The 11841-nt window shown below is 44.4% G+C and overlaps 1 protein-coding gene across 1 annotated transcript in view; it reads left to right on the top strand.

The window, feature by feature from the left end:
• Positions 1-10987: 10987 nt before the first annotated feature.
• The window catches only part of MMP24 (matrix metallopeptidase 24), a 49859-nt gene continuing 49005 nt past the window's right edge, over positions 10988-11841 (top strand). Inside the window, exon 1 of the mRNA XM_047771237.1 lies at positions 10988-11209. Coding sequence (XP_047627193.1) covers positions 10991-11209 — 219 coding nt within the window. The 5' untranslated portion in view covers positions 10988-10990. The remainder of the gene's footprint in view (positions 11210-11841) is intronic.

Below are 11841 nucleotides of genomic sequence, written 5' to 3'. Positions count from 1 at the left end.
TCTTTTTTGGGGGGGTCTTTTGTCTTTTTTTTAGGGCCATTGCAGCATATGGAGGTTCCCAGGCTAGGGGTCTATTCAGAGATGTAGCCACCAGCCTACACCACAGCAACGCTGGATCCAAGCCGCATCTTCGACCTACACCACAGCTTACGGCAATGCTGGATCCTTAACCCACTGAGCGAGGCCAGGGATCAAACCTTTGTCCTCATGGATGCTGCTCTGCGACAGGAACTCCCATCCCCATTTTCTACCAATTAACACTTCACACACCCTCCGTTGCTTATAACTTACACTGTGTATGGGAATGTTCAGTGTTTATTGCATATAAAACAATTTAGTTTAAAAAACATTTCTTGTTTAGAGGGCTCATCTCAAATGCTACCTCCTTGATCTCTGATTTTCCACAGCCAGAGTGACCTCACTGGCTCTGAAATTCTGTAAGATGTTATAACGTGTTGTGGTTATTTGTCACATCTTATATGTGCTCAAATCTTACTCTTTTACCTGAAGACAGTCCCACTCACCACAGTACCTTCCAGAATGGCTGCTTAGTAATGTTTGCAGAATTTTTGATTAATGAATGAACAAAGAAACAAGGAGTTAAGGACATAAGCTTTAGTGTCATACACTTGGGTTTTAGTGCCAGTTTTCTAGGTGTATCACTGGGTAAATCGCCTCTCCTCTCACCCCTTCTTTGGAATCCACCTCATAGGATAATTTGAGGATTAAGTGATGTAACGTTGATAAACTGCTTTGCACATAATAAGCCCTCATTAAATGTCAGCTGCTATAATAGGAATTCAGAGGAAGGAGCAAAATCGACAAAACATACTGAGCTGGATCATACTCTCCAACCTCCCATCTGTACTTTTTTTAGATCCCAAATGAGAACGTCACCCTCCTTTATTCTTGTTTTTTCTTTTTGTCTTCATCTTTGGGGCCACTTTGTCTGGCTTCAGGCCTAGGGCCCTCGAGTACCAAGAATATCCCAGTGCTGCAGAGTTTTGGGACCACTCAACTGTTGCCTTATTTATAAGCAGCAAGCGTCTCTTTGTGGCTGAGCTAGCAAGTTAGTTTCTTCCTACCCAATGTTAAAGGAAAAAAAAAATATATTCAATGACACTTGATAAGACACAATTAGGAAGACTTTATTCACAGGAAGGGGCCTATGGTGATAGGTATAGGGTCCACTGTGATGGAATTTTACAGAGGGAGAGAGGAATTAGGCTCAACTATGAATACAGAATGAGCAAGTGGGAATTTATAGTCAAGGAGCAGGGGATGGAAAATTACTAAGAAGGCACTAAGAAGAAACCTCAGGAGTAAGGAGCTTCTGGCTAAACTGACCTAACAGGATTCTTGCTGAAGACAAGCTAGGGAGATCAGACCACACCTGCGGGATGGCAGAGGGTGAGGGACCTGGCTAGGTATGGAGGGTGATAAGATACCGAAGGAAGGGTGGTTCTGGTTAAACTGACTTAGCCAGGTTCTTGCTAAAACAGATTTTTACAAGAAAGTACACAGATGGGCCTAGGAAAAGGTTTAGGAGCCTGACTAAAATTGGGTCAAGCAAAGAATCTTTATCACCAAATGGAAAGCCTTCTGGTATCTGCAATGAGAAGTCAGTGTGATCTGCATCAGTCAGAATGACCATCATCAAAAAGCCTACAAATAGCAAATGCTGGAGAGGGTGGGGAGAAGAGGGAATCCTCCTACATTGTTGGTGGGAATGTAAATTGCTACAACCACTGTGGAAAACAACATGGAAGTTCCTCAGAAAACTGAATATAGAACTACCAAAGGAGTCAACAATCTCACTCCTGGGCATATATCTGGACAAAACTATAATTCAAAAAGATGCATGCCCCCCATGTTAATTGCAGCACTATTCACAACAGCCGAGACATGGAAACAACTTAGATGTCCATCAACAGATGAATGGATTAAGAAGATGTGGCACAGCGGAAACGAATCCAACTGGGAACCATGAGGTTGAGGGTTCCGATCCCTGGCCTCGCTCAGTGGGTTAAGGATCCGGTGTTGCCATGAGCTGTGGTGTAGATCACAGACGTGGCTCAGATCTGGTGTTGCTGTGGCTGTAGTGTAGGCTGGCAGCAACAGCTCTGACTGGACCCCTGGCCTGGGAACCTCCATATGCTGCGGGTGCAGCCCTAAAAAGGACAAAAGACAAAAAAAGAAGAAGAGGATGTGGTACATATATACAATGGAATACTACCCGGCCAAAAAACAACAAAATAATGTCATCTGCAGCAACATGGATGCAACCAGAGGTTCTCATACTAAGTGATGTAAGTCATAAAGAGAAGGACAAATACCATATGATATCACCTATATGTGGAATCTAAAATACAGCACAGATGAACCTATCTACAAGACAGAAAGAGACTCACAAACATAGGGAAATTTGTGGATGCCAGAGAGGTTTGGGGGGTGGAGTGAGATGGACTGGGAGTTTGGGGTTGAGAAATGCAAACTGTTACATTTAGAATTAATAGACAATAAGGTCCTACTGTATAGCACGGGAAACTATATCCAACCTCCTGGAATAGACCATGATGGAAAATAATACTTGAAAAAAACAATGTGTGTATATATATATGAGTGAGTCACTTTGCTGTATACCAGAAACTGGCACAACGTTGTAAATCAACTATGCTTTAATAAAAAGAAGAAGAAGAAGAAGAAGAAGAAGAAGAAGAAGAAGAAGAAGAAGAAGAAGAAGAAGAAGAAGAAGAAGAAGAAGAAAGAAGAAGAAGAAGAAGAAGAAGAAGAAGAAGTAGTCAATGTGATCCAGAAAAAAACAAAGCACCATGGGAGGGAACACAAAAAGCACGGTGTCTTGGAACTTCAGGAGTTTTATAGCTCAGTTTTCAACTTTTTTTGCTTTGTTTCAACAGCCTTATAATCCATCTCCCTCTTATAAGAGGGCTGTTCTGAGAAAAGCATCTAGCACAGTGCTGGACAAAAGTTAAGTAACCAAGAAACGCAAGTTCCCCCTCCACTCTCTTCACTACACTCGGACCAAATTTAAACTCCTATAAGTCCTCTCACTGCAGATGAAGCATCCTAGCTCATAGCCAGCTCTCCACGTGAATACCTACCATGTATTCAGGGACATGGCTTTAGCAATTCTCCCCCTCGCCTGCAGCATCAATTCTTCTCTCTCTATTGGATCATTCTCGGTCAACGTTTAAACGTCAATTCTCCCATCCTGAAAACAAACCAAAAAAATAACCCTCTTTGGACTTGACTTCCTCCTCTTGCTGCCACATTTTCTCTTCCCTTTGTAGCAAAACTTGAAAATGGTATACACACTCAACATTTTCAACTCCTCTCTATTCTCCTGAACTTACTTCAAATCTGATTTTTGTCTCCTACATGCTACCAAAACTGCTCTTCTCAAGATCACGGATTCTCTCCCACATAGGTTAATATGACAATCTTTTTTTTTTTTTTTTTGGCTGCTGGCTACACCCACGGAATGCAAAAAATTCCTGGGCTTAACCACTAGGCCACCAGGGAATTGCCGATGATCATTTCTTAATCCTTATATGATTGGATCTATAAGCAGCCTGTAATACAGTTACTTACTCTCCCTTCCTTAAAACACTTCCTCTACTTGGCTTCCAGATTTCTCACTCTCCTAGTGTTCTTTTTTTTGCCCTCTTCTTTTTCATTGTCTTTCGCTGATTCCTCCTCATTTTTCCCAACCTCTAAATATTAGAGTTGCTCCAAGGAAAAGTCATCAGAACTCTTTTCCTTTCTGCTTTCACTCATTTCCTGAATAATTTCTTCTGGTCTCTCAGCTTTTAAATATTACTCTGAAAACCTCAAATTCATATTCTAGTCTAGACCTCTTTCCTGAAGTTAGATGCACACATAAAACAGCCTACCTGTCACATCCACTTGGTGTTTAATAGACATCTCCCAGTTAATCTGTCCAAAACCAAGCTCTTGATATTTCTCTTCAAACCTGTTCCTCCTACAACCTTCTTTGTGTCAGATAATGGTAATTTCATTCTTGGAGTTACTCAGGTCAGAAGGCTTAGCATATAAATCAACTATAATAAAAAAAATTTTTAAAGAAGTTTGAAGTTCCCATAGTGGCTCAGGGGAAAAGAATCTGACTAGCATCCAGGAGGACACAGGTTCAGTCCCTGGCCTTGCTCAGTGGGTTAAGGATCCTGCATAGCTAGCCATGAGCTATGGTGTAGGTCACAGACTCAGCTCGGATCCCATGTTGCTGTGGCTGTGGCGTAGGCCAGCAGCTATAGTTCCAATTTGACCCCTAGCCCAGAAACCTCCATATGCTGTGGGTGTGGCCCTAAAATGACCAAAAAAAGAAAGAAAAAAAAAGAAAGAAAGTTTAGTGTATCTTGACTTCTCTTTTTCTCATACCTCATATCCAATCCATTGTACTCTACTTTCAAAATCTACTGAGAATCCGACTTCATCTCACTATCCCTACCTGGACTCTGGTCCAAGCCATCATCATCTTGCACTTGAATGGATTACCATAATAGCCTCCTAGCTGGCCTTTCTGCTTATAGCCTTTCACTTATTCTCAGCAGGAACCAAAGTGCTTCTGTTGAAGATAAGCTAGAGATCTTTCTTCTGACATATGGATGGCCAAAAGGCACATGAAAAGATGCTCAACATCTAATTATTAGAGAAATGCAAATCAAAACCACAATGAGGTACCACTTCACACCAGTTTGAATGGCCATCATCAAAAAGTCAACAAATAACAAATGCTGGAGAGGGTGTGAAGAGAAAGGAACACTCCTACACTGTTGATGAGAATATAAATTGGTACAGCCACTAGAGAGAATAATAGGGAATTTCCTTTAAAAACTAAAAATAGAGCTACCATATGATCCAGCAATCCCACTCCTGGGAATATATCCAGAGAAAGCCATCATTCAAAAAGATACATGCACCCCAATATTCACTGCAGCACTATTTACAATAGCCAAGACAAGGAAACAACCTAAATATCAACAAATGAATGGATAAAGAAAATGTGGTATATAAATACAATGGGGAGTTCCTGTCATGGCTCAGTAGTAACAAACCTGACTAGTATCCATGAGGATGCGGGCTCCATCCCTGACCTCACTCAGTGGGTTAAGGATCTGGCATTGCTGTGAGCTGTGGTGTGGGTCACAGACTCAGCTCGGATCCCACATTGCTGTGGCCAGCAGCTGTAGCTCTGATTTGACCCCCACCCTGGGAACTTCCATATGCCAAAAGCGCAGACCTAAAAAGCAAAAAATAAATAAATAATTTTTAAAATAAATACAATGGGATATTATTCAGCTGTTAAAAAAAGGAATAAAATCAGAGTTCCCGTCGTGGCACAGTGGTTAACGAATCTGACTAGGAACTATGAGGTTGCGGGTTCTATCCCTGGCCTTGCTCAGTGGGTTAAGGATCTGGCATTGCTATGAGCTGTGGTGTAGGTTGCAGTCGTGGCTGGGATCTGGCATTGCTGTGGCTCTGGCGTAGGCCAGTGGCTACAGCTCCGATTCGACCCCTAGCCTGGGAACCTCCATATGCCATGGGAAGCAGCCCTAGAAAAGGCAAAAAGACAAAGAAATAAAATAATAAAAATAAAATAAAAAAATTTTTAAATAAATAAAAGAATAAAATAGGAGTTCGCATCATGGCTCAGTGGTTAACGAATCTGACCAGGAACCATGAGGTTGCGGGTTCGATTCCTGGCCTTGCTCAGCGAGTTAAGGATCCGGCGTTGCCGTGAGCTGTGGTGTAGGTTGCAGACGCAACTCGGATCCCACGTTGCTGTGGCTCTGGCGTAGGACGGCAGCTACAGCTCCGATTCGACCCCTAGCCTGGGAACCTCCATATGCCGCGGGAAGCGGCCCAAGAAATGGCAAAAAGACCAAAAAAAATTTTTTTAATTTTTAAAAAGAATAAAATAATGCCACTTATAGCAACATGGATAGACCTAGAGATTATCATACTAAATGAAGCAAGCCAAAGACAAATATATGATATTGCTTATGTGTGGAATCTTAAAAAAAATTATACAAATGCACTTATATACATAACAGAAACAGTTACAGATCTAAAAACAGATATAAAAACATTTATGGTTACCAAAGGAGAAAGGGAGAGGGAAGGATAAACTAGGCATTTGGGATTAACATATACACACTACTATACATAAAACAGATAAACAACAAGGACTGACTATATAGCACAGGGAATTATACTCAGTGTTTTGCAATAATCTAAAAGAGAAAGAATCTGAAAAAAGAATATATATATATGTGAATGTATGTGAGTATAACTGAATTATTTTGCTGTACGACTGAAACATTATAAACCAACTGCACTTCAATTTTTTAAAAAAGAAAGATGTTTCTTTGTTCTAAAAATCTTCTATTGGCTTTTTCCCTCAAAGAGGTACACCTTCCCTTCATAGCCCTCATCCCCTAATACTTTCACTCTTCTTCCATTCCAACCACACTGGTCTCCAAGTTGTTCCTCAAACCTCCCTGGCATGCTCTGTCCCATAAGTTTTTCACTTGCTAGTCCCTCTACTGAGTTCATTTCTCTTCCCTTCTTGTTCCTTCAGGTCTTTACTTCTTCCTGAGGCTTTTCCTGACTGGTCTATCTAAAATCTTACCCCCCACACACCTACACCTTTCAGCTTTCATATCCCAGTTCCTTGCTTTTCTCAACAGCTATTACTAACTTTCTTTCTTTCTACACATGTTATTTTGTTTGTTTTCTGTAACACTCAGTGTAAGTTCCATGAAAGGAGGTTTTGATTTGATTTTTTCACTGCTCTATCCAAGCAGCTAGAGCAGTGCTGGGCATATAGTAGGTGTTTAATAAATATTTGTTGAACAATTTGTTGAAATGCTATCATGTCACTGTTTTATTCAAAACACTTCAGTGATGTCCTATGGCTAATAACAAGGTTCTCAAACCTTTTGGTCTCAGGATTGCCTTCACACTCTTAAAAGTTATTGAGGACTCCAAAGAACCTTTGTTTATGTGGATTATATCTATTGACAATTACCACACTAGAAATCAAAGTTGAGAAATTTTAAAATATTTACATATTAATTTATTTTAAATAATAATAAATGTGTGAATATCGATAACATTTTAATGAAAAATAACCACATTTTTCAAAACCATTTTCAAAAAAAAAATTTAGCAAGAATGATATTGTTTTACAGTCTTGAAAACCTATTTAAAGTCTGATGTAATACAAGGTAGTTCTACTCTCGTATCTATTTCTGCAGTCAACCTGTCATGACATGTCATGAAGCCTCTGCACAATCACACAGTCCACTCATGAGAAAATGAGAGTCAAAAAGAAAAATATAATGTCTGAGTATTATTAGGAAAATAGTTTTGATCCCCTAGATCCACTAAAAGGGTCAGAACCACACTTGAGAAGTGCTGGCCTAGAGCATGAAGGAGTCCACAAATTCCTTCACATGACATTAACATCTATCCATGCCTTTGTACACACAGTTTCCTTCCCACTCTACATAGCACACTCATCCAAGGCCCATCTCACCTCCTGCCATCTCTAGACAGTTGTTCCCTCCTCTCTACCCCCATAGTATTTTTCTATTCTCTCTTATAGCATATATTATGGTATTTTCTTGCTGTTCATTTAAGCGTCTATCTTCCCAATGGATTATCTTTCTAAAGAAAGCAACTATAACCTAATCTCTTCTATATCCCCCGCCCAGATAGCACCCAAAAGGTATTTAATAAATATTTGTGGGATAAAGAAATAAGAAAGACGATGAAGAAAGAGAAGGCTGGCTCCAGTTTCCCTACAGGGAGCTCTGGCACTGATATAATTAATGCTTCTTGATAAGATTATCAACACCTCTTTTCTAACATCTGCTCCATTAACTATGTAGTTTACAAACTGAATCCCAACCGTTCATGCGGTCTTTCTCATAAAGTGGAGAGGGCAGGGTCATTAGTTTTATTTTACAAATGAGGAAACCAAGGTCAAAGAGATGAAATGATTTTCCCCAAGGTTCACAACAAATTAGTGACAGTCAATATTCTGGTATCTGAATCTAAGTTCAGGGCTTTTTCCATGAAAAAAGGGAAAAGGGAAGTCAGTGCCCTAGTGATTCCATCTTAGGGTGTTACTCTAAAGCCTCTAAACCTCTTCTTGGGCTGGCTTCACAATGCTCTCTAGACCTTTCCTTAGGGTTACATTTTATTAGTATCCATTTGCTTATACCAACCTCTCCCTTCTTTATCATAAATTACCTACTACAACTCACATCCACCATCCTTGCTAACTGTCTCATGGACCACTTTAGCCTTACCTCCTCATTAGCAGTTCAACAAGCATCTGGCATTAGGAGTAAGGAGATGAATAGGACAGATCTTGTCCTTAAGATGCCCAGTCCAGTCTGTTCATTTTCACTCCTTGGATGTACTGTTTCCTCCTTCTGGAATATACTCTCTCCCAAATCTTTTAAATTTGAGCAGTTTGTTGCTCTTTCCTCAATGTTTCCATAACACTTTGTTCCCATCTCTGTCATAATTTATAATATGTAACCAAAACGACTTGCTTATGTCTGGCTGCCTCCTAGACTGTGAGCTGTTCAATGGTGTGTTTGCAGTCTTCAGTCTCTGTGAGCTCCCTGACACCTTCAACCCCTCTCCCTCTGCTTGAAATGCTCCTCCTCCTTCCCATATATTCCACAACCCTGATTCCTCAATCTTTTTGACCACTCTTTAGATTAAATATATATGTCTCAGCAGAGGGCCCTTAAGCTCTTGCTCTTTTCAAATCCAATTTTTCAGTTTCAAGCTATCATATTGACCTGGATATCTCCAAAACATCTATTCTCCACCCTCTTCTGAACTCATTGCTATACCCATCTTGGGGAATTTGTGGTCACCTCGGCCTCAGGGAGTGTGAAGTCAAACTCCTTGTCGAGTCCCTCAAGCCAGTTCCTCCTTATGACAACTCCATTTTTGTGAAGAAACCACCACCCATCTTTCTAGACTTGTCATTACTCCAAACTCCTTTCCCTCTTCTTTTTTGCCTGATGTCTCTTAAATCAGTCCCTTCCCCAACCCCTGATAACCATCCTAGAAAAAAAAAAAAAAAAAAGGGTTATGAAGTCAGATCGCTTCAGCTCAGCCACTTATAAGTCATGTCAATTTGGCAAAGTTTTTCAGAGATTTCCTCATCGTAAATTGGGGATGATAATAGCATCTTTCATAGGGTTTATTTATGAGGATTAAGTGAGATATAATACAGTAAAGGGCTTAGCCCAGTGCTTTTTACATAGTGGACATTTAACAAAGGCTAATTATTTTCATCATTATTTCTCTGTACCTAGATTGCTGCAGTAATCTCCCAAATAATCTCTCTGCCTCCTCTGGTCATTATTTTGTACACTGGGAGGGGAACAAATATGGACCATCTATTAAATGTCAAGTAAGTCATCCTTACAGCAACCTTATGTAGTGATAGCAGGATCTTTTTTTTTAATAAAAATGGGACAGAGCCAAGATTTGAACATAGGTGTGACTCTAAAGCCTGTTCCCTTTCCATACCTCCAAATTGCCGGGTAATCATAAAACACCGATTTCCACCCACTATACTGCTCAAAAGAAGAAAAAAGAAAAAAAAAGGCCACTTTCAAACACCACCACTTTTATGTCCCTTCAGAATATAATACAAATTCACTTTCCTAGGATTTACAGTCTTGTACTCCTTCCCTATGTCCCAGAACTTTTCTATAGGAACCTTGTGCTTCAGAGAAAGGGATCTTGCCCCAGACACCTCTTGTACACCCTCACCTTTCCTGCATCATGCCCTTTCCATCCCTCTTCCATTGTTTAAGTCTAGGCTTTCCTTTAAGACCTAGCTAGAGTTGTCCCATGCCCCAAACCTCGATAATGCTTGTCCTGACCGTCTCAGGCGTCTATCAAGTCTCCTCTGACCCCAGAGCACCTGCCCCTACGCTTTTTGACACTCCGTGTTTGCCGGCCTGTGACTCTTTGCACTTACGTTTTCTCACCAAGCTGTAAACCTCACCATGTCAGGGCATCAGTCTTTTGTTTGTTTGTTGTTTTTTTGGAGAGGGGGTTGTTTGTTTTTCTTTGTATCCCAAGTAGCCCAGTGTCCTACATATATAAAGTGTTCAATAAGTATGGGTTGTTTTGGATGAAAGATGATTTTCCCAACTGGTTGATCTCTCTCTCTCTGGGGCTGAGAAAACGAGCTTCACCTTAATTTCACCTAATGCGTCCAGGGCTATCCCCTTGAAACTCTCCAGGGGATTATTCTTTAGTTTCTCAATCCCCTGCTCTCCCTTCTCCGTGGCCACCTTCTCAGACCCTCTCCTCCAGGCTGTTTCTTTAGCTCATTCCCTCCAGCCTTGCCATTACCCCATGGCAGCTCTTCACACCCCGCCCCCATCTCCTGCTATGTGCCCCCTCACCCCCTCTCCCCCAGGACTATGCCCTTGGCCTCGGACCTCCAACCCGGGATATCCTCCCCTCACAGCCGAGACGTGATTCTATTTCCAAGACTATTTATTTAGCCTCTTCTCCCTCTCTCAGGGCTGCCCCTCGGGCCCCCTTCCTCCAGTTCCACCCCTTTGGACCCTGCCTCCAAAAGCAGTTCTTCTGGCCTCTGCGACCCCCACCGCAGCGCCGCTCCTCGGCCTGTGTCCCAGGGCTGCCTGACAGCCGCCAGCCCGGAGGGTCTGGCCTGGGTGCTGCCCCCGCGCCCCTGGCCGCCCCCAGCCGGGGCGGGGCGCGCGGAGGCGGGGGCGCGCTGGCGGCCGAGGCGGCGGCGGCGAAGACAGGCGGGCCGGGCGCGTGTCCGCGGCGCGGTGACTCGGCGGCTCCGCAGCCGCTGCAGCGGGAGGACCCGGCCGGAGCCGCCGCCGCCGCCGCCATCGCAGCCGGGCGGCCGGGCCCCGCCGCCGGGATGCCGAAGAGCCGGGGCGGCTGCGCCGCGCCGGGGCCGCAGCCAGCGGGCCTGGCCCCGCGCTGGAGCCGCTGGCGGGCCCCGGGGCGGCTGCTGCTGCTGCTGCCCGCGCTCTGCTGCCTCCCAGGCGCCGCGCGAGCGGCGGCGGCGGCGGCGGCGGCGGGGGCCGGGAACCGGGCGGCGCGGGCGGCCGAGACCGAGGCGCCCTTCGTTGGGCAGGTGGGGCTGGCGCGCGGGGCCGGGACGCGGGCTCGGGGCCTCCGGGCAGGGTGGGGGGCGGCGCCGGGGCCAGGCCTGGGCCGGGTAGCGCCTGAAGCCGGGGGTGGGGGGAAGGAGGGGGTGCGCCGAGGGTTTGCTCCTGGGGTCCGGGCCAGCGGTCCAGGGCGGGGCGGGAGCTAGGAAGGGCCGCGTCAGGCCCCGGCCCCCCCTCACCCCCCCCCCGCGCCGGAGCCGCTTCAGCACCGCGGACAGGGGCAGCGGGCGGGGGCGGAGCGGGAGGGTCTGGATTGTTGTGGCGGTGGTGGGGTGGGTGGCCTGCATGACTATGTGTGAGGGAAACCGTACGACGCCTGGGAGTAAATAGTAAGCGCAGCCAGTCTGTTGTGGGTTGGGAGAAGAAACCGAGGATGTTCAAGCTGGAGAGGAGAGGGTGGGGGGAGGGGGGCGGGAGACGGGGGAAGGATTCGATCACTGTCTTCATATCTGAAGGGCTGTCACGTGGAGGAAGGATAGACTTGCTCTGCGTGGCCCCACAGGACAGAACTAGGGCCGACAGGGGTGGGGGTAGCGGTTGCAAGAAAGCAAATTTCGCTCAATATACGCAGAAGTTTGTAACAATCGGAGCTGCTCAA

Source organism: Phacochoerus africanus, chromosome 3, assembly GCF_016906955.1.
Source record: "Phacochoerus africanus isolate WHEZ1 chromosome 3, ROS_Pafr_v1, whole genome shotgun sequence".
NCBI lineage: Eukaryota > Metazoa > Chordata > Mammalia > Artiodactyla > Suidae > Phacochoerus > Phacochoerus africanus.
Note: the sequence above shows the minus strand (reverse complement) of the source record. Positions and strands in the feature narration are given on the sequence as shown.